Source organism: Cygnus atratus, chromosome 2 (assembly GCF_013377495.2).
Source record: "Cygnus atratus isolate AKBS03 ecotype Queensland, Australia chromosome 2, CAtr_DNAZoo_HiC_assembly, whole genome shotgun sequence".
Classification (NCBI taxonomy): Eukaryota; Metazoa; Chordata; class Aves; order Anseriformes; family Anatidae; genus Cygnus; species Cygnus atratus.
The window spans coordinates 136,268,426-136,294,204 of NC_066363.1; the positions used below are offsets into that span (position 1 = coordinate 136,268,426).

The 25,779-nt window shown below is 39.7% G+C and overlaps 1 protein-coding gene across 3 annotated transcripts in view; it reads left to right on the forward strand.

Moving 5' to 3' along the window:
* DPY19L4 (dpy-19 like 4) overlaps positions 1-17,624 on the forward strand; it is a 29,417-nt gene extending 11,793 nt beyond the window's left edge. For all 3 annotated transcript variants that reach the window (XM_035546470.2, XM_035546471.2, XM_035546472.2), the window contains 9 exons: positions 709-782; positions 2,584-2,742; positions 4,424-4,543; positions 5,671-5,791; positions 7,285-7,341; positions 11,573-11,655; positions 13,341-13,473; positions 14,454-14,612; positions 17,094-17,624. In XM_035546470.2, coding sequence (XP_035402363.2) covers positions 709-782; positions 2,584-2,742; positions 4,424-4,543; positions 5,671-5,791; positions 7,285-7,341; positions 11,573-11,655; positions 13,341-13,473; positions 14,454-14,612; positions 17,094-17,258 — 1,071 coding nt within the window. In that variant the 3' untranslated portion in view covers positions 17,259-17,624. The remainder of the gene's footprint in view (positions 1-708; positions 783-2,583; positions 2,743-4,423; positions 4,544-5,670; positions 5,792-7,284; positions 7,342-11,572; positions 11,656-13,340; positions 13,474-14,453; positions 14,613-17,093) is intronic.
* The last annotated feature ends 8,155 nt before the right edge of the window (positions 17,625-25,779 follow it).

A 25,779-nucleotide genomic window follows, 5' to 3' on the forward strand; every position in this document is an offset into this window, starting at 1 on the left:
CTTGGTTAGTAACTCCCTCTTACTGGCCCTAGCCTTTTATGTAATTTGTGCTTTTCCTTTACATCTCAAATTCATCCTGGTTGTATTAATTCAGTGTCATCTTAAAGATGAAGATCCTAGTAAACGCTAAAAAAGTCTGAGAGAATGCTCAAATCTGATTGTTTTCTTGTGTCATTCAGATTAGCTAGCCTTGCTGTATCTCCAGGAAAATAAAGCCTAACCCTGAAAAACATAACATAAATTACGTAGACGGTACATAGAACTTTTGGCTGCTCAAACAATTTATGTGAAGATTACAAATGCTCATAACTTTTGCTAGGCTGCAGTCCTATTGTTTAGTGGAGCTAAACACAATGTTCTTTGGCTTGCTCGGTGGTAAGTCCATGTCCATTTTTCATGATCTTTTTTGCCCCACTCGGTAGCCTTCTGGCAACTTGTTGACAACTTCTCACTAGCCCTCCCATTGGGGTACATGAATGAAATGCAGGGTATTATATTTTCTAGGAAATCCTAAAGACAGATTTATTTAAGTGAAGATTTACAATACTGTATCAGTACCTTAATTGGCACACTTAATCCAATGTGTGGGTTTTAACTAAATCTTGAACAACTGATTCTTCCCTGCCATTTTGTAATCTGAATGAAGTGACTATGTGAAAGCTGTTTCCTGCATTTAATAAGATTTTTCTCTGCTAAATTAATTTTCAGATGTTTGTTCCTCATAAGGAAAATGAGCATTTGCTGAAATTCCTTGAAGTAAAACTTGGCTTAAACACAACTAAGTAAGTTTTAATATTTTTTTTTTTACATTTTCTAAGATATCCAAACTTCTGAAACTTCTCTAAGAAGTACAAAATTTCAGTGGCTTATGTGGATTTTGTAGAGGAGTTAGCAAAACTTTGTATTTGTCACTTGGTTTTAAAAAAATAATTTAAAAAGATGCATATACAAAATTTACTTACGATTTGGAGATTTCTGCTGCTCAATATTTCATCCCTTGAGAATGAAATCCCATCATGTAGATATTTGCTTTCTTTGATGTTGAAAAGCAAAAACTTGTTGTACCCTGTCTAGTGTTTCTAATAAGATGTGAAAGCAGGGATTGTAGGGTAAAGGTAGTGGTCCTGACTGGAAAACCGTGAAGGGAGTCACGGACTATTGATAGTACCTCAAAACATGGTTGATTGTTTTTCAGTCTTGTAAGAATAACACCACCACCACCAAAAAAAAAAAAAAAAGCAAGCTATTTGTTTTAGAAGAAATTAAGACGAGGGACAACTTAAAAGTCAGAGGAAATCCTTGTGATCCTAAGAGAAACTGTTTGCATATGTAAAAGAGTTGAGTGTTGGTCTGCAAGAAGGTAACAACATGGCTACAGATATCCTGGAAATCTTCAAACGGAGTATTGGTAAGAACCAGAGATACCTCCTGGACCCAAGCCAGCATTTGCAGTTCTGTGCAGGAGTTAGTTCTCTCTCCTGTGAACTCCATCTGTCTCTTACAAAACTACTTCACAGCCTTTCAGGAGAAGATTTGGAAAATGACACCACAAAACTGAAACTGTTGGGGAATTTTTGGAAGAGAAGATATTCTGAGTTCGACCAAGATGCACTGTTGTAAAACACATACATGCACGTTCGTAAATGTTTTGCAAGAAAAGACGAGAATGGTTCTGGTCAGGATTTTGGTTTATTCAGCTACCAGGTATTATGGATGTGTTTTGTTTTTGTTTTTTCCTGGGACTTAGTACATGCTACTTTCCAGGCTCTGCAACCGTGCATTGAAGTTGGTGATTGAGACAAACTGGGTGCAACTACCCCTGGAAAATCGTGTAACTAAATGTTGGAATTATGGTTTGCAGCACAAGAACTTCAAGATCTGTCTTTTAAGGCTAGTTTGGACGTGCTCAGTTGTTAATCCTGAAACTGGTTCTCTCTAACTGAAAGTGGTTCAGTTCTCTGGTCTTCATTTGGGAGTAAAAGAAAACAGGGAAGAAAGCAAAAGAAAATAAAAGACGAGAATGCACTCACTGAATCACGTGCCACACCAAGTCCAGTTGAGAATACACATTTATAGTGCTTCTTGGCATAGTATATAATGTTTCTGCTCATTAACTGAGAAAGAAGAATGATCGAGCGGGTTCAGCTACAGAATTAGAATTTCAGCATTCTTGGCAGTGCCTCAGGCTTACGTGTGCTCTCAGATGACCACTTTCCCTGTGGAATGAGGACAAGCATACCTTCTTGCATCAATATCTCTAAAATCTTAATCCACTGTGACAACAAAGTGCTTTGTGGTCCTCATAATGGAGCTATACAGGAGGCTGGGTTTTTGTGACAGAGAAGAGTTGTAGTCTGGCCTCTTAAGATCACAGGCTTTTTCTGGAAGATAAGCATTTGATAGTTACTGTAAAGAGGACTTGTAAAACAGTTTAAAATTATAACATACCACTTTTCAAAGATGAATTTCGAATAGTTTCCTATGACATGAATAGATGAAAACATGCTTGGTTGTTTACTTTTTTTTTTCCTAATCTATGTGGTATTATTATTGTTTTTTAATGGGATGTTTTTGCCTTACTAGGAATTTTACAATGAATTGGCTCCTTTGTCAAGAATCTCTTCAGGCACCATCCCAAGACTTTTTTTTGCGGCTAACACAGTCATCACTGTTGCCTTTCTATATTTTAGTATTAATTATCTGCCTTTTTTCTGTAACTCAGGTCATTTTTAGGAGAATTTGGTAAGTAACTTATTTATATTGGAAATTTAGAAGTGAAAAATAAGAGGTTCATGGATTTATAAGTGAATGGTCAATCGTGTATCTGATTGAGGCCTCAAGACAGGGTTAGCCCATTGAGCATGCGAGGGCATGGGCAGCAGTGGAAGGGCTTCCACAGAAAGTCTTTTAGTGAGGAGCTTCTTGAGCATCCCTTCAGTCAGGACAGGGAATTGTCTCTGGGTTTGTTTATTTGGTTTGTGGTTTTTTGTTTGTTTGTTTTCCAAAGGTGCGATTCCTGCAGAGATTTGGCTAATGGTTTTATGATATGTTTGTCTCTTAGCACTGTGAGAAAGAAATATCTGTTTTCCCCTTCCAACAACAAAGTCCCTGGATTGTTTCTAGAGGATTTGTTTCTCTGTTTTTTGTTTTTGTTTTATTTTTTCCAAGTTTACATATTGCAAAGAATGAAATGGGTGGAGTTGAGAGGATTTCAGATTTCTAACACTTTCCTGGGTTTTGTTTTTGTTTTGTTTTTTTTCACATCTTGTTTACTGTGATAAGGTTCATCAGTCTTAGCTGCTCAGAATGGAGCTGAAGTAAAACGGACTCAATTATTTTTAGTTTCACAGTGATTCACAGTTCCCTTGAGAGAAGGGTAGTGGAGCTGTCTGTGTGCAGGCTCAGAATGGCAAGACTGTAGATCATAGATCCTAGCATAACTTATCTTGGAAGCTGGCTAGGAGATTACATCTCCCTGGTAGAAGATAAATGGTATAGCTGCTTAGGTGTTAGGGCAGATTCCTCACTTGTCTGCAGCAAAAATGAGTAGATTTTTTTTCAAGGAGTAAGACTTTCAATAGGTAAAGATTATACTGCTATAAATGAAAATATGTCAGGTTGGATGTGAAATAATCTGTTCAAAACGATAAACTACTGATTTTTTGCTAGTGGGTATAGTATCTATTTACTGCTTCATGATGAGCAGTAACTTCAGTATATCCAACAGGTTTTTTAAAAGCTTAAAATAACCCTTCTCCCTCCTCAAAAAAAAGAAGCTAATTAGTTTGGAAACAGTTACTAATCTCAAATATTTTTTGCACTTTGTCATGAGGATTTATTTACAACTTTGTAACTGAGATCACTTAATGGTAGAATAAAATGTCTTTCATGTGTCTCGCTATCTTGTTTGTAGAAAAAACATTTGTTGTAAGATTTTGGTTGTCTTTTATTTGTAATTATATATTCATAAGATAGTACTGTCACTGAAAGGTGTTTTTGTAATCTTACTTTGTGGTAACATGGTATATGTAGTCATACAGATTCCATAATCTTCACCAGGTTAATGATGCAAAGAGATTTAGAATATGTGTACAGCATGCTTTGCCTAAATGTTCGTGGAGTATGCATGCTCTTGATTAGACTGTCTCTTGTTGCTGAAGTACCTTAAAATAGGATTGGTTGTCATAGGCAGTGATCCTGTTGTGTTAATTCACAGCCATTGCTTCAGAGACAAGGGACAGCAGGTACTGAGAGATCATTGACAAAGAATGAAAACCAAATGAGCAGTGCAACGATGGTGTATGGTATGGCACAGAGTGATCTCAGTGTGCTGCTGACTTCATGGTCATAAAAATAGATTTATTGGCACCTTTGCCTGAGATAATGTCTGAATTAAGTGATGTCTCATTTTCTCCAACTGCAGTGGTGAACCACTGAAAGAGACAGTTAAACTTGAGGATGGTCGAATTGGAGAGAGGCCAGAAATAGTTTATCATGTAATTCACACAATTTTACTTGGTTCTCTAGCGATGTGTTTGGAAGGGTAAGTCTCGTTTTGATGTATCTCTTTTGAAAGCAAGAGAATTCCTAACTGGACGTGATGCTCTATTTTAACCCCCTTTGAAATGTGTCTACAATTCAAAAGTCTTTTCAGAAATATTTTTGGCGTACAGTGGTACTAGTTAGTAGGGGAGATAGCAAAGAGAATTTTGACTCTAACTTGCATAGAGGAGTGTGATGAATTGTGCTTGGTCTCTTTAATGTGTTTTCCAAGCTTTAATGCAGCCAAACTCTGAGAAATTGATCAGAGCAAATGTGAAACGCTTTCCATGCAGTATTTAGGTGTAGAACTGTTCTGTAATTCTTGGAATATTGTACTCTAGTGAGATCTTGTGTAGTGTTTTGATAAATAGTATTTGTTCTTGATCTCTAAGAAGCAGATTTCTTACCCATCACCTCAGGCTAGCCTGAGGTATACCTTTGCTTGACATGTTAAAGCAGTAGCAAAACAGTTTTCTAAGGTGTTGCGAGTATTAGTCTTTAAAGCTACAGGACCTAGCGTTTGGAAAACCGTATTTTTCCAGTCTTGGCTCTCATCTAAATGAACTGGAAGGTGGCAAATGTGTGTTTGTATCACACTCGTCATCCTAATATCTGAATATTCACAAATTATTAAAGTGAGCAGACTGTTTTATTGCCAAGTAGTTGTCCTGAATTGTCTGTCCTCAAGAGGCAAACAATGCCAGCAAATAGTAAATTGTTTAATAAACATTTTCCTTTCCTTTCTTCAGGAACTCCCTTATAGTACAGTGTCTGTACAACTTTGATGAATAGCTACTTTTTATCCTTGTTTGGCTGGAAAACTGCAACAGCCAAGTGACTTTACTAGTCTGTATGTTTTTCTTTCATCCTCCCCTGAACTCTGTGAAGGATTTTGTCATCTTTGACCTGCGATCTTGCTCCTACATCTTGCAGCAGATAATCAGGTGCCTGCTCTTCTGCTAGAGATTTCCTTGGTTTACCTTCCAGTGCCATGAAGTTTGATCTCAGATTGCGTGTCAAACGGTCTGGATGTGCAAGCAAAAAAAAATCTGAATGCTTTTATAAGTAGCCTGAATCTGCACAGTGGCATGTACAGAGTCGCAACTAAGTTCTTGCACTATTTTTCAGAATGAAATATCTGTGGACTCCATATGTTTGCATGCTTGCTGCATTTGGTGTGTGCTCTCCTGAACTTTGGATGACACTCTTCAAGTGGCTTCGTCTGAAAGCTGTGCACCCGATACTGCTGGTGAGTTGCTGTCATCAATGTCTTGGGAATTGCAACTAGCAGGCATATCACTTTTAAAACAACAATTACTTAAAACCTAAAGAACTTCCCACTATAAGAACGTGTAGTTCTGTGAGCAGTGGATCTCACATGCCTGCTTTTTCCTGTGCCTTTTATTTCTAGTAGCATGTTTTCATGTGTTCTCTGGTACCTGGTGGTAAACTTGTGTTCACACTAGAGCCTTTTTCTCAGGAGGAGCAGAGCTGTGTTCATCTCTCTCTTTCACACATCTGTTTAATTTCTTTTAAAAATCTTTGAGACCTCAAGACCTCCTATATTTAGTTGAGATCGGCCAAGAAGGTCAAATGCTGTTTAGGAAGAGTGCAGGAGAAAAAGTACAGGCATGCAGGTAAGCATCGATGTAAGTCTCGTTTCACTAGGAAATGAGACTAAAATGTGGTGCTTAGGTTTATTTAATTGCTGAGAGTAAAACAGCTTCATAAGAAATGGTAGCTGGAGTTAACTTAGTGTAGGATTTGTTCTTGTGTGGCCATTTCAGAGAATGCTGTGATTGAAGAAGAGCTTGTGCTGTAATGCAAACAATTCCCACACTTCCAATCCTAGCATTATTCATAATTTGCTGAGAGTTGCTTTGGGCAGCTTTTGTCAGCTTTCTGCACTTGTTTTATTAATAAAATGAAGATAGTGTGTTACCCTACCTTTAATTTCAAGATGCTTATAGGAATAAATATTTAATACTTAAACAAAGATTCATGTATGGCACTTGTGAAAGTGCCGTTTACTGTTGAGTCATAAACATTGACGGTGTCCTTCCAGTCAAGGAGTAAGAATATATTCACATACATGTAAAACATGTTCCCTTGTACTTTATACTTACATGCTTCCTGCTATATAGACTTGCTTTTTTCATAGAGTAGCTGTGTTAACAGCTTATTATCAAGAGGAATGCCTTGTGTACACTCCTTACCAATTATTTTCTGTACCATGTGAGCAATCTTCTCCTTTTGCAAAGGGTATATGATATGAGTTAGAGTGATGGTGTGATGAAAAATGGTTTTCTGGTTTTTTGTCTCACTGTTGTTAATCTGAATGAAAGCATTAGTAAAATCAGAGTTTGAAATACTTTTTTCATAGTTTTTTTTCTTTTCTCAAATTATCTCATTGTGTTTGTATCTAAGAGGTTTTTACTTCTGTTCCCTACTTCATGTGCGCATTGCATCATCGTTTTGTATCATTGTTATATGAGCAGTAATTAACCATCTCTAATATTGGTGGTAAAGTTAACATGGGTCAAAGAAGTCCTTCAGTGCTAAATTAGACAAGCTCTTGTTTGTAGTTTTTTGCCCAGTAGAAGACTGCAGAAATTCACCTGCAGTCACTAAGGTTTCAGACATAAATGTGGCATGCCAGTGTATGAACAGAATCATCACAAAGTCTAGGTAGGAGAATAGAGAGCAGTCCATAATCCATTTCTTCTAACATCTATTTTCTAGGCTCTCATTCTGAGTATGGCAGTTCCCACAATAATTGGATTCAGCTTGTGGAAAGAGGTAAGAAAAGTACCTTTCTGTATTTTGTTTTGTCTTTAGGCAAAATACGAGTCAGAGCACTGAACAAATATAATGCTAAGGAGAAATAAAAGCTGACATCTGAAAATCTGCTGGCTTCTTTTTGTTTTGTTTTAAAACAAAACTGTTCACATTTTTTAGTATGATGTATTTGAAAATTCAGTTTGTTAACAATCATTTACTGTAATTAAGTATTTGAATTTAAATTAAGACATTATTATATTCATCTGTTACTCTTTGGATATATGAACTGACTCAACAAAGAAAGCATTGCCAAATAAACACTTGCAATACTGAAAAGTGTGTTGTCTCTATCTTGTTCTTAGTGAGAGGACGTGAGATTAGGTGGAAGTAAAATTATGGAAGGCCATAGGCAAATAATCTGAGAGCTTTTCAAGCAAACTATAATGGAGCTAAATCCTTAGTGTAGAGAGCACTGTGTATAGATATTGTATATACTACAATACAGGGGGAAAAAGCTACAGATGTTTCCTTGTTTAAAAGAAATACTCTGTTCTTTACTGCAAGTCATGGTGCCAGACGGACTGGCAGGCAGGGGAAGAGTATTTGGAAATTTATTTTTTAGACTTCTTTAAGTGCAAAAAATACCGAAAATATCCCATAGAATGTAACTCACTACTGTAGTGTCATAGCTCAAAAGAGTTAGTTTGAATAGTTTTATAAGAATTTAAGGTATATTTGAATGCTTTGTAAAAAATAAAATAAAATTCAGTCTTGACTAACATTTTAACAGATTTTATAACACCTGTCTTACAGTAGAAATTTTGTTTGCAGTGTAATCTCACTCTTTACACATTTCTGGCAGAGTTACAGATAATTTTTCCTGAAAAATAGCTGCAGTTGCTCAAAAACATTATGCAACTGGTTACAAGAGAGAAAATTAGTTTTAGTTGAACAAAGAATTCTTTTTACACATCATTTTTTAGTAAAAGCAGTGTGCAGGTTTGGACTCTAGAGGGCTACATCCCTAGCAAATCCAGCTTTTGCTTTTAAGCATTGGTGAACAGTTTGCTTTCCATGTTCGTAATTCACCCCTGAGCTTGGAAAGTTTGATTGATAGGAACAGGACAGTGCAAATGCCTTGAGGCTCCTAATCTGTTACTTTGGCTACAGAGGGATGAGTGTACAGCTCAGCATCTTTCTGCTTGGCTGCCTTCTGATTCAGTCAGGCGTAGTCCCTCATCCAACTAGATTTTTTCGAGGGGCTCTGATTGTTAAGTGAAGCTGGTACTCCTTGAGGCAGGAGTGGCAGTTCCTCTTTTGTCTGTCTTGTTCCCGGGACAGTCCAGGAATATGTCTAACAGCTCCTGTGGTGCTGTGGCTTTTCAGCCCTGATATTAACACATGGAAGCTGTTCTTAGAACCACAGACCCACAGAGTGGCTTGGGTTGGAAGGGGCCTTAAAGCCCACCCAGTTCCACCACCCTGCCATGGGCAGGGACACCTCCCACCAGACCAGGTTGCCCAAAGCCCCATCCAGCCTGGCCTTGAGCACCTCCAGGGATGGGGCATCCACAGCTTCTCTGGGCAGCCCGTGCCAGGGCCTCACCACCCTCTGAGTGAAGAATTTCCTCCTTATAACTAATCTAACTCTTCCCCTCTTTTAGTTTAAAGCCATTCCCCCTTGTCCTATCACTACAGTCCCTGACAAAGAGTCCCTCCCCAGCTTTCCTGTAGCCCCCATTAGGCACTGGAAGGCCGCTGTAAGGTCTGCACGGGGCCTTCTCTTCTCCAAGCTGAACAACCCCAGCTCCCTCAAACTGTCTTCGTAGGAGAGGTGCCCAGCCCCTTGGTCATCTTTGTGGCCCTCCTCTGGACTCGTTCTAACAGCCCCACATCCTTCTTGTGCTGGGGGCTCCAGGTGGGGTCTCACAAGAGCAGAGGGGGACAATCGCCTCCCTCGCCCTGCTGGCCACGCTGCTTTTGGTGCAGCCCAGGACACAGTTGGCTTTCTGGGCTGCAAGCACACATTGCTGGCTCATGTTGAGAGCTTCTCATCAACCACCACCCCCAGGTCCTTCTCCTCAGGGCTGCTCTCAGTCCGTTCTCCACCCACTGTGTATGTGTGCTTGGGATTCCCCTGGCCCAGATGCAGGACCTTGGACTTGGCCTTGTTGAACCTCATGAGGTTCACCCCAGCCCACCTCTGAGGCCTGCCCAGGTCCCTCTGGATGGCAGCCCTTCCCTCCTGTGTGTCAGCTGCACCACACAGCTTGGTGTCATCAGGAAACTTGCTGAGGGTGCACTCAGTTTCACTGTCCATGTAACCAACAAAGATGTTAGATAGTTCTGGTCCCCATACTGACCCCAGAGGAACACCACTCGTTACTGATCTCCACCTGGGCACTGAACCATTGGCCGCACCTCTTTGAGTGCGACCATCCAGCCAATTCCTTACCCACCAAGTGGTCCATCCGTCACATCCATGTCTCTCCAATTTAGAGACAAGGATGTTGTAGGGGACAGTGTCAAGTGCTTTGCACAAATCCAGGTAAATTATGTCAGTTGCTCTTCCCCTACCCACCAATGCCGTAACCCCATCGTAGAAGGCCACCAGATTTGTCAGGCACGATCTGCGCTTAGTGAAGCCATGTTGGCTGTCACCAATCACCTCCTTATTTTCCATGTGCCTTCACATAGTTTCTAGAAGGATCTGCTCCATGATCTTACCAGGCAGAGAGGTGAGACTGACTGGCCCCAGGTCTTTCTTTTTTCTGTTTTTAAAAATGGGAGTATGTTTTACTCCTGCCAGCCAGTGGGAACTTCACTATACTGCCACAACTTCTCAAATACGATGGATAGTAGCTTAGCAACTGCATCCACCAGTTCTCTCAGGACCCACAGATGCATCTCATCAAGTCCCATGGACTTGTGCACCTTCAGGTTCTTTAGCTGGTCTTGAACCTGATCTTTTCCTACACTGGTTGTTCCTTCATTCTCCCAGTCCCTGCCTTTGCCTTCTGGGACCTGGGTTATGTGGCTGGAGCTCTTCTTACTGAAGACTGAGGCAAAAATCTATTGAGTACCTCAGCCTCCTCCATGTCTTGGGTGACCAGGTCTCCCATTTCCTTCTAGAGAGGGCCCGCAGTCTCCCTAGTCTTCCTTTTATCACTGATGTACCTACAGAAGCCTTGCTTGTTGCCCTTGATGTCTCTGGCCAAATGTAACACTAAAAGGGCTTCGGCTTTCCTAACCTGATCCTTGGCTGCTCAGACAATGTCTCTGTATCCCTCCCAGGCCACCCTATTGTGTCTGGTTGCAGACTCCAGTCATTTGCGTAAAGTTGTCCCTTTAGTCTGCCATAGTTGTAACCTCTACTTATCCTTTTAAGAGCTGGCAACCGTAGCTTTCATTTAGCATTTACAATGTGTATGCTTGCTCCAGCGCCTCAAGGCTGGCAAGCTTCTAGACATGCCTTCTCCAGATAAAAACTCAAAATAGCTTGAAGACTGACAGAATTTCCTGTCTTAGTAAGGACCTGTTCCTTCACCTTCCAAACCTGACAGGATAGGGAAACCGTGGTGCAGGCTTGCAGTCTGGGCTGGTCACAAGGAGTTGGCATTCTGTCTAGGTTCCCAGGATCCTTACTTTTCCCAAAATATTTTTCAAGAGTATAAACTCAGATAACCAACTTCATACAATGTAATGTGTTTTCCTTCACTGAAGTAACTGACGTAGCAGTCAAAGGGAAGTCCAGGGCAGACTATCCACATGATATTCTTCTAGGAAATTTGTTCTCTTCTTTCCTGCTTTTCATCGAGTTGCAACAGTTCAGCCTCCCTGCTCAAGTATGTTTGCCATGAGAGAGGATTTGTCAACTTCTTGTTTTAGTGCCGTTACTTATTTTCATATAAAAGCCTGAACTATGATGTTGATGCATTTAAGACCAGTTAAAGTTGATGAAAGTTGTTTTGTTGTTGTTGCTGTTGTTTGGTTGATTTTAATTATAAGTATTAAGATAATTAGAGCTGAGAATTGAGGTTTAATTTCTGTTTATTTTGGAGAAGGTCTGCTGCTGTCAGGCAAGTACAAATAGTGTGTTTCCCAAAGTATTCAAACAAAAATACCACTTAGAGAAAACTTGGTTGAAACTCATTTCTCTTGTGTTATTGAAGGCCATAACATAATGAGATGGCCCATAGAAATTTTCTTTTATTTTTTAACTGTAAGTAACCAAGTATGTTTCCATCAGTTTTTCCCTAGGATAATGTCAGAGCTTTCAGAAATACAAGAATTTTATGATCCTGACACAGTAGAACTCATGACATGGATAAAGTAAGTATGTAGTTCTACACTTCATTTTAATTCTTTACGTCAAGGTATTTTTATAACAGCATTTTGTGAAGCTACCTCTATTAATCTGAGCTTTCCCTTACCCCGTCATTACATGATGTAGCGGGAAATGGGAGGAGATGAGTATTTTAAGTTTGGTATGACTGCTGTGGAATGTAACAGGGATTTAATATTCGTAAAAAAGAGGAGAAGATCCTGAAATAAGCAGTCAACTCATGTTTGATATCATTACTAGAACTGATTTCCAAATAAAGATGCACATCCTAGTACTTGCTTCTTTCCTTGATGACCTTTCAGTAGATTAGAGGAGTCATATTGACTCCGAATGCCATGGGGCATAGAAACAATGAAATTTGAGTGTGCAGGAGCCAGTAAAATGAAATGTGTAAATGTAAGTGTTGAGAGACTTCAGGTAAGAAACATGGAGTGTAACGTGTGGTTCAAACTTCCCTTTGAGCAGAAGGCTTCAAAGGTTCTTATCTGGCTGGCTAGGCAAATGCTGTGTCAGGTTATTTTCAGAGATGTATTTTTCACCAAAAGTTTTAGAACTCAATTCTGGCCTAATTCAATTTAATTTTGAACTATGTCATTAGGAACGGCACTTCTGTGGAAAATTAAGTCCCCTGTGTTCAAATAACTTACTTACCTTTAACCGTATTTTTTAAGAATATTATTTTCCGTATTTATGGAATCTTTAATGTCAACCTGTTCATCTTCAGAAAAGACACGGCTGGTAATTATGGTGTTCCAGCCAATTTCTTCTTTCTGTTAATAGTAGTGTATGTTGTTTGTCACTGCTGTAGCTCTTCAAGGCAGCAAGTGGAATAATGCCAAGTACCTAATGGCTTTTACATTAGTCTGCATATATTACGCTTCAAGTACATAATTAATCATGGTGAATTGCATTGAGATTCACTCAGCTAAGAGCAATTTGACTACCCTTATTTGTAGCAGCTGTTCGTATTTATAATGAAAAGGATTTTTTAAATTTTTTTAGGATATGGTTAGATATCCATATTGGAATTTTAATTGAATGTCATTATTATAGTATATTTTTTTATAACTTTTGCTCTGATAAAATGAATTTACTTGAATTTTCTCTGCGGGAAAAGTTGCCCAAGGTCTGTAAGAGTGTGTGACAATGGCTGTTTTCTTCCACTAATGCAGCAGTATAAATAATCAAAAGACAAAATCAAAATCCAGAAGCATAATTACTGTAGATGTTATACTGTATCATGACAGTATTTACTCATAAATGATGAAATATGTTGTCCTACAGATCAAACAAACATAATCACAAGTTTGTCACCTACGAGACAACATCACGTTGTTTCTCCCTCGACTTACACTCCCTCCCAAGCTTGTGTTGTCATCAGACAGCAACCATTTGGCAAAGCAACAGTTTGATCTAGGACCACTCTGAATGGTGCAAGGAGGGGAGAATGGCCACCAGCAGGAGGCCTTCCTTGCAAGCTCCATAGGGCTGCAAGTCATTAATGCCACCAGGGAATTAATGCCAGTTGCAGTTAGATCCCTAATGATACCTTCATGCACTCTGTTACTTGCTGTAGTACCTTTAAAGATTCACGCAGTGTTTAAAATTTAAAAAATCATTCTGAGAAATGCCTCCTGCACTCAAGACATGCATGTTGATGTTGCTTTTGCAGAAGGCAGGCTCCTGTGGCTGCTGTGTTTGCAGGCAGCCCACAATTAATGGGTGTGATTAAGCTCTGTACTGGATGGATGGTGTCAAGCTTGCCTATATATAATGATGATGATCTTCTAAAAAGAAATGAAAACGTGAGTATCCAATTCCATAAATATGTATGTATGATCAATGATTTATAGGCCATCATGTAAGACTGGAGTGCCTGATTGAGATGTGTGGGAGTACTGTAAATGTTAATATTCCAGAGAAGATGACCTTGCAACATTCCTCATGGCATACACATTTGTGTTGCTCTTTCATGTTCCCTGGGCGACCTGACAGTGTAAATTATTTGTTTGGTGCAAGTCCCACTGTACAGAAGTGCTATTCCATATACCATCTTTTCTCCAAAGTGTTTGCAGTCTAAGGTGAGAAAAGAGCACGAAGTATTGTGAAGAAAGATAACACCAATACATAATCAGTAAGCCCATGAACAAGATTCCTTACTGAGCAGCGTGACAATATTGAGTTTTAGGCAGACTGTCATCTCTGAATTATTTTCAGCGATTTTTGTTCTGCGTATTTTGCTAGGGGGAAAGTCACAAAGCAGAACAGACTTGCCCAGTGACTGATCAGGAGAGAAATCAAAGTTGCTACTCTACCTGAGCTCTCACTCTGTGTTTGAACACTGCAGGATTACAGTAGGGAAATTGGAATCTCTAGCAAGATACTTGACTTGGAAAACATCTCACAGGAACTGCTTTCCTCTTCACCCACATGTAATGGGGGAAAAATTAGAAGGAAAGAGGACATGGGAGTCCAGCAAATGGGGAAAATAGTATTAAGTAGATTATCAGTGCTCCAGTCTGGATGGAAACAAATATTCTTTCTGAAGACTTACCAGGACACTTGAAGTATATAAGATGGGAACTTGTCACTAGCAGAGACAAATATTTCCCATTCAGCTCCCCATTACCTCACCTTTGGAGATTTCAAAAATAGACATTTTATAGCTTGATGTGTACATATAATTTGTTGTTACAAATAAGTTGTCTGTCACCCTCCCCCTCCAAAAAGTATTTAATTTTCCACTGATTTTTACCTGGTATTAAAATGTGTTCCTAATTTACAGATATATCAGATATATTCAAAGAGGTCGGCAGAGGATATTTATAAGATACTCACATCTTACAAAGCCAATTTTCTGATTATTGAAGATTCAATTTGCAATGAAGTGGGACCTGTAAGAGGATGTAGAGTTAAAGATCTGCTGGATATTGCTAATGGTCATGTAAGTAACAGCAAGATAAAAGTGAGTTTGAATGCAAAAGTCATTCATTCAAAAGGTAACATTCTTGTAATGCTGTTCTTATTTCTCTGATTGTAATTGATGTGTGGACAAAGATTCATAAATTTTAAAAGTGATCAGTTAAGTTTTGGCTTGTCTGTTTCCTAGACACTTTAGTAATCTTACCCCATATTGTTCTTTACATGTCCTAATCCCTCCTAATACATCAGTATGTAGCAATGCTGCTTTTCTGCCAGTTTTTAAATACTGCTTAACTGTCTATAAATATTTGACTGTAACACCTGAGAGGTTATTACAAAAGCAGTACATCCCTGCTTCAGAGGGCGTTCCTTACTAGTTAAGATTTTAAAATGGGTAAACTCAGTTTCATTCCTCTAGTTGCTTTCATTTTGGGGAGTAGTTATAGGGGTGATATGTTTTAGGGGACTACTCTAAATTTCTACATACTCTAAATAATCTACAATTGGTGTCAGTTTCCTTTGGAGGTTTCCTGGCCAGTTTGTCCATGGAGGATATTGCCTCTCTCTTTCTATTACTTCCATTTATGCCACGGTTATTCCATGTTGTAATCAATATACTCAACTTTGGCGGTTGGGGGTTGATAATCAACACGTTATCACTCAGTTTCTTCTCAGATCTGTTTTTGCATGAGTTGATTCCTGTCCCCGTACCATACTGAGCGTGTCACCTGGAACAATTAACCACAATTTCAGGATTCCATTCCCTCATACCAATGCACCTCTCTTCCCTGTGCTTCCTGCATGCTTCACTGCCTTACACATAATCTTGATCTCATCCTAACTTCAGCAGCACAGCTTTACTGTGGGGTTTTTAATACTTCCTCTTGTGTTCTTATATTACAATCAGTTTCTTCCTCTTCTCATTCCTAACACCCAGTTACTCAGCAGTTCATCCTCAGGAATGCTTCCCGATACCTTTCAGAGCGGTTGTTGCTTGTGATGATAATTTTGGTCAAAGGGGGGAAAAAAAAAAGATTAAAAGACAGAATCCGGTGCAATGAGTTTATCTTTGCACAATAAAAGCCATACACAATGCTGTCAGTAAACAAAACCAGCCACATACTATTGTTGTGTAATTGGGATTGTCAGAGTGACAAGGGTTGTCCTATTTGTAGTGGATTGACTAAGGGGAAAAGAAGCTTGATAATCAGAGTTTCAATTAAAATCTGTTGTTCTGAATGCTTATCACAGAATCATAGAATCATCGAGGTTGGAAAAGACCCTCACAATCATCAAGTCCAACCACCAGCCTGACTTACTGAGTCCCATCACTAAACCATGTCCCTTAGTGCCTTATCCACCCGTCTCTTAAATACCTCCAGGGATGGGGACTCCACACCCCGGGCAGAAAGCTTCCTGTCTGTGGCTCAGTGCATATTGGGTTGCATGCTAGACATCCTAACTGTAGAAAAATGTTCAAATGGGCAACAGGAATAATGCATTTCTTTATAATAATGATATGATATTAATCTTACAATGGCTGAGCACTGGAGCAAGTTGCCCAGACAGGCTGTGGGGGTCTCCTCCTTGGAGCCCTTCAGAAGCCGCCTGGACGTGGTGCTGGGCACCCTGCTCTGGGTGTCCCTGCTTGGGCACAGGTGGCACCGGGTGGCCTCCTGACTAACCTCAGGCACTCTGGGGTTCTGTGTTTTCCAAATTACCAAGCTTAAGAAGAGAGTGTGGGTATTGCATTCTAACTTGGGCTATGTATTCACATAGTCCAGTACCCTATTTCTGACCCTGGCTTAGAGCATATGCTTTAGGATGATTATACATGGCAAGACAGATGTTCTCCAGCAATCTGTCATTGCAGGACTGTCTAGTTCAGGAGAAATACCTGTGTTTGTTAGCCACCAATTTACTATTTTTTCTCCATGAATTTGTCTTACCACATTTTTTTAAACCCATGTAAACTTCTGCCACTAGAAAGCATAGAGAAGGGTATCAAGGGTACCGGACAGTAGATGCAAAAATGCATGGAATCTCCTCCAAGTCAATTGTTTGGGATTTACAGGGAGATGTGCACACATGTGCATCCTCAGTCTTAATTAGGTATGTCAAACTTACTTGGCCTGGAAAAGGTGATTGAGAATTTCCTTCCCTAAATAGGTGGTGTTTTCCTTGCAGGTCATGTTTGAAGTACTGGATAAATGGGACATGTGGATAGTTTCCACTGCCATTGTTCTTAATTATATGGGTAAAGTACACTGGTTTTAATGTGTGTTGTCCCAGAAAAGGTGTTAATTCACAAAGGTTATTTAAGATGGTTAAAGAAATTACAGGGGAATATATTTTACAGCTTATTGGAATCATACAGTATGGAAATTAAATATCTATATCATAAATGAAACATAGAGAACCCAGAAATAAATGAAATGTACAGAAATGCATTCTGTAATGATTTATCTTCAGTATTTTAATTAATTTTTTTCTTTTCTGACAGGTGGTTTGTGAGGAAGGTGACAGTTATGCCTACTCAAAATATGGACGATTTTGTCATGAAATCAAAATGAACTATTCTCCATATGTAAATTATTTTACTCGGGTATACTGGAATAGATCCTACTTTGTGTATAGAATCAACACTGTGATATCCTTCCAGTCATGAAAAAGCAAGCAAGCTTCTTTCTGAGGATTGATTATGAATGGGATTCAGTTGGAAAAGTTCCTTTTGATCAAGGAAGTTATTTTTGCAGTTACATGTGGGCACAAACAGTGTATTGACGACTTTATTTTACCAAACTGGAACTGTTTGAACTACAGACCAACAGATACAGATACCATCCTTGAAGAAAACAGGAAAATTCGTCAATTTTACAGTCTCTACAAGAAAGTGTGACAGTCTTCCTTGTTCTTGCATTTGTCTTCCCATTATAAATCATCGTAATCTTCATCTAACTGAGATTTCTAACTTTAGTGTTAGACGGTTGATGTGGGTAGACTTTGGAAAATGCAGAAAAGTTATGTTAAAGACCTCATTTAAGTCATATATCTTTTGTTGTCTAGCAAGAAAGCAGTTGGTATCCTGAGTCTTCAAGTAAGTGTTTGGGTTTGTGTGTTTGTGTTTTTTTTCTTTTGTTAGTTTGAGGTTTTTTATTCTTCCTTTTTCCCACCGTAAACATTGCTATGTTTATCAAACACATTCATACATCTTATGTGTAGGTACAGCGTTTGTATAAATCGAATAAGGAAGATTTTTATTTAAACATCACCTGCATAGGTTAAGGCACTGATCTCTGGGTTGTTGGAGACACGTTGGTGGAAGTGCTTGGACTTAGACCTAGCTGGAGAGGTTGACAAAGTCAGATCTTCAGTTTGGAAAGAACTCGTCTTAGGGATTTTTCCATGCTTAAGTATGTCTGTGTGTGTGCATATGTGTGTCTTAGCAGCCATCAGAATGGGCCAGTACACAGAATGGGCATGCTGTACTTGTTGTCAGACAAGTCTAGCAGGACAACTAGGTTTGCTGCTGATGCTTCTGCACTTCTCTTTCACTCCCTCTGTGTGTGAGCTGCTGTGTGTGTGTGTGTATCCTCTGTGTGGGGAGGGATGGAAGATACTTCATTCAACTTACGTCTTTTTTTGTCATGTTACAGTAGTGCCATAACTGTCATTTTAAACACTATCTTCACCACCGTTGATAAGCAAAGGTACAGTAGTCCGTAGCTATTTTTACATCGATTATGCAACTACGCTGGGATCTTGGAAAATACCTGAAAGTACTGTACAGTCTTGCTTCCCTCCAAAATTTGTCTTCCTGATATGACCCCACGAATTACCTGTTCACCCTGTTTGTTTTGTTGCTAGCTGATGTACTTTCAAGAGAATGAATGATGCTTTAACTCCAGCTCTGGGCCTAATCCTGGTGTTGCGAATGGAAAACCCAACAGAAGGTAACGGTAACCTTGCTTCCATAGATGTAGCTGTGCAGAAAGCCAGGGCTTAAGTTTTGGGAGAGGTTATTCATCCGTCAGGAGTTGCCTGCAGTTATGTGTTCTTGTAACACCTGGCCCAGAGACCAGTCTGTCAGGCACGTGGAAGTGATTCTTTGGAACCCAGAAGTCATTAACGAAACAGCTGGCAAAATGGGATGAACCTTCAACTGAAAAATCTGTAAACCATTCTGCAAACGAAAGCTGCAAAACTCTCCCTACTGCATTTGTTGATAAAATGCGGCTTCAGAGATTTTGACTCTGACGTTATTAGGAATTGCAACATGTTGGTGTGTATGCATGATTTCTCTCTGCTCTATGCAGATATGTTTGTTTACTTTACACTAAGAGGTAGTGCTGAGGTTTTTTAAAATCTGTTATCACTGTTGGAGTGATTTAAAAGAGAAAAGCTTTATTGTTGTAAATGTCAACATGCCTGTAATCTGGTTTTTACTTTCAGTCATATTTTTAGGTCTGTGAGTCAGATGAATCCATTAAAAATATGGATGTGATCACTGAGAGAAACGTTTGTCAGTGTAACTGAGTTACAGGTTAAAAGTAAATATCCTTTTTGGGGATACAGCCACTGTGTTGAGGATAGCGTGTATGTCTCTCTGGCCAAGTGCAGTCTGCATTTATTTGCTTTTGCACGAGTGCATTTGTTTTACCGCACTGGACTTCAGTTAGAATATCAAAAGAGAAGCTAGTGTGTTAGCTTTGGCTATAGCAGGCATGCAGAAACCTTCTCTGTATGTGCTATAGGTTTAATATTTGGCAGTAATTGGAGAGTTTCATATACAATTTAAGTTCGTTTGAATTACTGTCAGGAATTACATGTCTGTGTGTCAGTCGTTTGCTCTCCTGGAGGTGATCGTTCACGAATATACCATTTCATAACAGCAATAAGGCGTTCCAGGTAGCAAATTTCAGGGTTACAGTTGCACTTGGGTGGATGAAGCCGCTTAGCTGCTGGCTTCCTGCCTTACAATGCCATGCCAAGATGCAATGCTTAACTATCCTGGACTGCCTGTTGTGTTTTACTGCAACGCTGGATGTATGTGTGACCACCCAGAACGTAGTTTGAATACTTAGACGTAGAGCACATATGTTAAGAAAAACACGAACGGGGCCATCTGTACATGGAAGGAAAACTCTGTTGTAGCACATTGGCCTTTATACATGTTTGAATGAACATGTTGAACTTTATTTGAACTATGACATAGTTATTATTAGTTCTGTCATAGTTTTAAAGACATATTCTTGATACTTCGATTGATTCTGCATTAGAAGAATCACGTAAGATTTTTAACTTGCTTTTTATATTAGAGAAAATTGTATAGCAGCATCATTGGCACAGCGGCCTTAAGTAACAGAGAGGAGCCTTTTAGTGGGAGCGACATTGCTGTCGTCCCAGTCAGAAGGCATCATTTTTAAACCAAGTGACTGGAAGATTCATATCTTACGAAGAAAATGATAAGCTTGAATTTCTTATCCAGTTATGGATTATCAAAAACATTGTCTGTTCTAATCTCTGTCTTCTGTGGGGAAAAAAAAGAAACAGACCATTTCATGATATCCCTCAGAAGGACAACAGTGGGGCATAATTACGTCCGACTTGTGCACACAACCCTACCTTGGTTTTCAACCCAGGTCACAGGTTTAAATCCCTGAGTGGGACGGTCGGGGGAATGTTTTGCAAGTTTTGATCTGTTTTGCTGTAGATGTTGCAGTTCAGTTGAAACATGTGCCTTGCAAGCTTTTATTAAACAAACAAAAAACTCAGTTGATGTTTCTTTTTGTGAAGATTCTTTTTTAAGAAATTCCTGTCCCTCCGACTTCTAGAGCTTCCGTTGTGTCCTCATACCCCTGCCTCCAAAGACGCTCATGCAGCAAGTGGGTGCAGCTAGGATGTATGCCAGCCGTCTTACTAACAGCTGTTCACGGGGAAGAATAAGAACTTGCATAGCAAATTGTGTTGTTATTTTGCTGGCATATTTCCTCCTTCGCCTTTCCAATTTCCGGTATACTTGGTTTTAGAAAATGCCAAAAATTACCTTGAAAGAATAGAATGAACATAGTATTTTCAGGCACTTGGCTGTTACCGTTAGACTTGTGGATTACAGTTTAATCAAACCACACTTAAACTGACATTTACAGTTTCGTCTTAATCTTTTGTCTTAAAAAACACTTTTTCACATGCTAAATTACCACACTTGAACGCAGTTGGTAGATTTGCAAGGAGGTATTTCAGACTAATTGAGTAAAGACTTTTCAGAACATAAGGGGTTCTGTTCATATTATCCTAAAAACGCTGTTTTCCTTTCTTCCCAAGAAAATGAAAATCTTAAATGCAATTTCCATTAGGAGTAGGGCAAGGGAAAATAAGTAAATTATTGAAGAAAGAGGGCCACGGTTTAATAGTTACTGAAAATTCTTCGAGGATATTTGCTCTGGTTGCATAACTGTTTACTGAAAGGTAGGAGGTTAGGGACCAAAGTTTGTTCTTACCACCTTATTTCTGATAAGTCATCTGCAAACACCCAAGTCGTGTGACCCTTCATCAGCTTTCCCGTGCAGTTCACATGAGTAGGAGCTGCAAGATCCAGTCGTAGGGATTGTAAAATGTCGTTGAAACACCTTCTAATGACTGTTGTTAATTAACTATAAGCTATCCTTCAACCAAAAGTCTAACAGGAGAAAGCATAAGCTGTTTGTGTGAGTGCGCGGGTGTGCATGTTGTGTTTGCATTTAGAGATGTCTGTTTTGCTGTTGTGTTTTGGAGATGTCACGAGAAGCTTCTGTTTATTGCTAGTGATGGTTGAGTCTGTATATCCCCTATATTTTGATGGACAGATGGACTCTACTATGGTATTAAAGATAAAAGAAAAGCTGAGTTTATTCCAGTACAAGCAATATTTCATGTGAGTAATACCTCAATGTCCGTATAATCATGCCTTTAGTACTCTTTTTAAAACTTCAGAAAAAAAAAAGTGAAAATTTTAAAACATGCAATGCATGTTATTTTAGTACTCATTTCTATTTTATCAGTACAGCTGAAATAAAATATCACCGTTATCTTGTTGCACTCTTCCTATGCCAAATGCGGGGCTTGCTATGCCTAAAGGCATTCTGAGTTGTTTGGTACCTCAGCTAGATGTCTAAATGTGTAATTAGATCTGGCAATGTTTTCGATTTCAGCGCAATTACATGTACGCAGTTCTGCCTTTCCAGTGATGCTTAAGAGTACCTATTTATTTGGTGGGAGAGAGGTGGGTGTTTAATGCCTTCCAAAGTTTCAAGCTCTGTTACTTCAGTAATGCGGAAGAATTATTGGTGATGCTGTACTTGTTAATGGTGACATTTAGTAGTAGCGTATATGGCATCTGGACATATCTATGTGCAGCTATTTAATAACGAATTGAAGGAATCCAATTCCTTTCATCCAGTTTGTTGTCTTGGACATATTTTTATCAAAATGATGTATAAATAGTACATATTTTTCTCCTGTGACAAACTTTTTCTGTGCAAAAAAAAAGTTGTAATAAAAGCCAAGTCCAGAAAGAATGGATTGGTTTGGGACAAACCGTTTTATGCTTTCTTTTGCAAACCCTGATACCCTTTCACAGGTGGGGGGAAGTTCATAGTTAATTAAATTCCTTTCTCTCTTGTGGTAATAAAACAATTTTTGTATTCTATTGTATTATTTGCATATGCAACGTTCAGTCAAGTTGAGACTTTATACCTCAGATATCTTGCCCAAAATATCTGTGCCCAAAATATGGGCAGAATAAACACTTTTTTACAACCCTTGAGGATTAGCAGCTCGTTCAGACTGAATCCACGTCATGCTGACTTTGACTACATGTTGAGACACGCCGGTATGAAGATGAGTGGCAGAACACCAGGTGCTTTGTATGGATTTATCGAAGTCTAACTTTCTTCCTAAAGATCCTCCCACAACAGGCATGTCAGCTGGAAATAAATTGCCATGTGACATCAGTGCTTAATGATTTAATTTTTTTAATCAACCAGTGTATCGTGTCTTGAATTTTTACAGATCACGATTACATGTATTGGAGCCTTCTTTCATTTTATAAGATGATAGCAGGAGTGAATGCTGACTATTTTGTAATAGTTCCCTATGTAATAATATGAAAACCTTGAGATTATTTTAGTTAAATTTCTAAAGTTGATAGAAATATCTGATGAAGTGCTTCTCAAAAAAAAATGGATCCCATGTCACCCAAAAATATGTATTTACATCTTTCATTCTTAATGTTTCCGAGTTCAAACAATTCTTCAGAATGTTTCCTGGCTCGTCTAAAAGGAATTTTAAAAGTTTATTTTTAAAAAGATGAAATGCACTGATGCTGACGTGTTCATGGTTAGCCGTGAATGCTTCAAGCACCCTAGGCTCTATGAAATGGGAATGGGGCTTTCTGGCACCATGAAATACATGCCGTTATTTCTGCACTCTTCCACATGTTTATCCAAAATAGATCGTGGTTACCAGCTGTGAGATGCAAAATATTCTATTATATATAGAATAGTATTTACATGTACATATAAATACATGTATATTTTTATATAAAGTGTTTGTGTATTTTATGTATGCACACGTGTATATATAACAGGATATATATTCTGATCCTAATCAGTGAGAGGAGTTAGGTAAAATTACTGTTGGTTTTATTTCATTTTGTTTCCTCTCCTTAAATGCTAGTTCTATAATCTGCCTCTAGGACCTAGTTTCCCAGATTTTCCAGTTTTTGCTGTGGCCCAGTCACGCACGCACTTCTATTCCTGTACACTTCCAGATTGCTTTGGTAACAAAGGTGTGGTAGACATTTTTGTAATAGTAATGAGCTGAGATGCATCTCATTTATTAAAATTCGTGTGTAAAATATAAAAATGTAAAGCAATATAGAATATTGTTGAATGGCTCACTAGGTTATGACACACCAGCAGTACATACATTCACCTACAGCATTCTGAACAGCTTCACAATGCCTTGGCATTTCTTTGGGTTTCAAAGTTTTGACTGCATGTTGACCATCAAGCTGATGTTACTATATTGACTGGTTGAAGACCAAAAACATGTTAAGGCTGACTTTTTGCTACACCGTTGCAATAAATACCAACCTTTTCTGTAAAGTGAAGATGAATATGAAATCCCTACGCCATTCTCCCCTCTGAAGAAGGTTGACAAAGGATGGGCAAGAATGAAGCTGTTTGGCCCTTCCAAGCCTGGCCACTGAAACTGTGGATACAGGAAAGAGCTCGTGTTGTTTCTTCAGCTGACCTAACATCAAATCTGGATAATAACGCACGGTTATACCGATTGCTTCAGCAGAAGTGATTGACCTGTTCGTACAGTTTTAGAAAAGTGAATCAAAACCAAGTATTGCTTTCATTTCATGATGTAAACTTACCTCGAAAGCATGCAGACACTAGCAGTGTAATTTAAATTTATTTCCACGTTACTAACGCTCGGATAAATGTACACTAGAGTAGAAGTCTTTGTTTTTTTAAAAAAAATAAAAATCAGGGGACTCATTTTGTAGTGATCTGAGCATTTCCCTGATGTGATGACCCCGTCCTGGGGCCTTGGTGCGGTCAGAGCAGGGCCGCTGGGCTTGCTGCTGGTTTGGCCTCACAACAGCAGGCCTTAGATTTACTGCTTGCGATCCGCGGTCCCCAGTTCACCCCATCAGGTTTGCTCGAGAAGAATCCTAAAAATGAGTTTCGCTGAAGCTGATGGTGTCTTGAAGATTTCTAAAGAGCTTGTTTAATATATTTCTATTTGGTTATTCTCTCCGTTGTTTCCTATCGGAGCCAAGAGCCACCTCCACTATTCCTGCTGGCGCTGCCTCTTTGATTAATGCTGGATCAGTCTCTGTGGTTTTTGCTTCAGTTTCACAGCAAGACTTGAGTTCCTTTGGAAAACGGGGCTATGTGGAAGGAGCCATCCAATTGTCTCGGCAGTGTCCTGCCCAGGAAACATAATAAACATAATACATTTCTGCCAACATGTGCCTAAATTTACATCATGAAAATCATGTTAGCAACATATTAAGAGTGCATGGGTTCACGCATGTGAGGGATTATTTGTCCCAGTAGTATGAATAAAATCCAGACCACGTCTTGATATGCTGTAGACAAAACTGTATGTTTCTAAATGTGCGTGAGAATATAAAAGACCAGAAAGTGTAGCGTGTCTTGCAATGTTACTAACATTGAGTACTTGATTCTCAGTGGGTTTTGCTTGTTAAGAGGTTGTGTGAGGCCAGTAGGATGCAAGGCATTAAAGAAGATGATCTGTCCATCTGTATCTCAGTTCTGACCTGAACTTTCCCTAAACTGCATGCTCACAGAATCACAGAATCCTTAAGGTTGGAAAAGACCACCAAGATCATTTTATGGTCCACTTATGGTTGGACCATAAACACCGGACCAGAAATTCCAGTGTTCTGGCTGGCTCAGGGTAGGTGTCATGATTTAATGATCTTTCCGGTGCCTTTAGGAGGTAGGGAATTATTCACATTTCATTTTTAGGTAGGGCACAAAGAGTAAAGGTGAGGTGTGAAAGCAAGTTAACCCTGCTTGGATCCTGATGGTGGTTTCCTGTTACTGGTAACACCCCAATGAGCAACGCTCAGGGTTTCCTTTCGGATGGGATGTGGCTCATCCCACCACCTTCCTTGGGGTAACGATGGGGGCCGAGAGCTTGCGGGAACAGGGTGCGATCTCCCCGTGCCCCGCCAGCTCCCAGCATGGCCTAGCAGTTGGCTGTCATCTTGATGTCTGCCCGTAATGCTCAACCAAAGCTGATCGGGATCGTTTTGGCCCTTCAGCAAAGTTTCCCTTCCAGCCCGGACGAGTTGTCACTGCGGTTATGGCACAGCTGCCTGGCCAACAGCCCCCTGGTAGACCACCGAAGCTGGGCTCAGCATGAGGAGCACTTCCAGCAGGAAAACCTCACCCCAGCTCGACCAGCGGGACGGATCGACTTGGCACAAGGGGGACCACGAGGGGGGATGCGGGCGGGCCGGGACTGGCACTGGGAGCACTGGGGACGCCACTAAGGGTGGCTTTGCCCAGCGCAGACCACCGGGGGTGCCCGCCCCTACCGGCCCTCATTGGCGGCGGGGGCGGGCTGGGGCTCCACGCAGAGGGAGCTCAGTGCCGAGCCGTGAC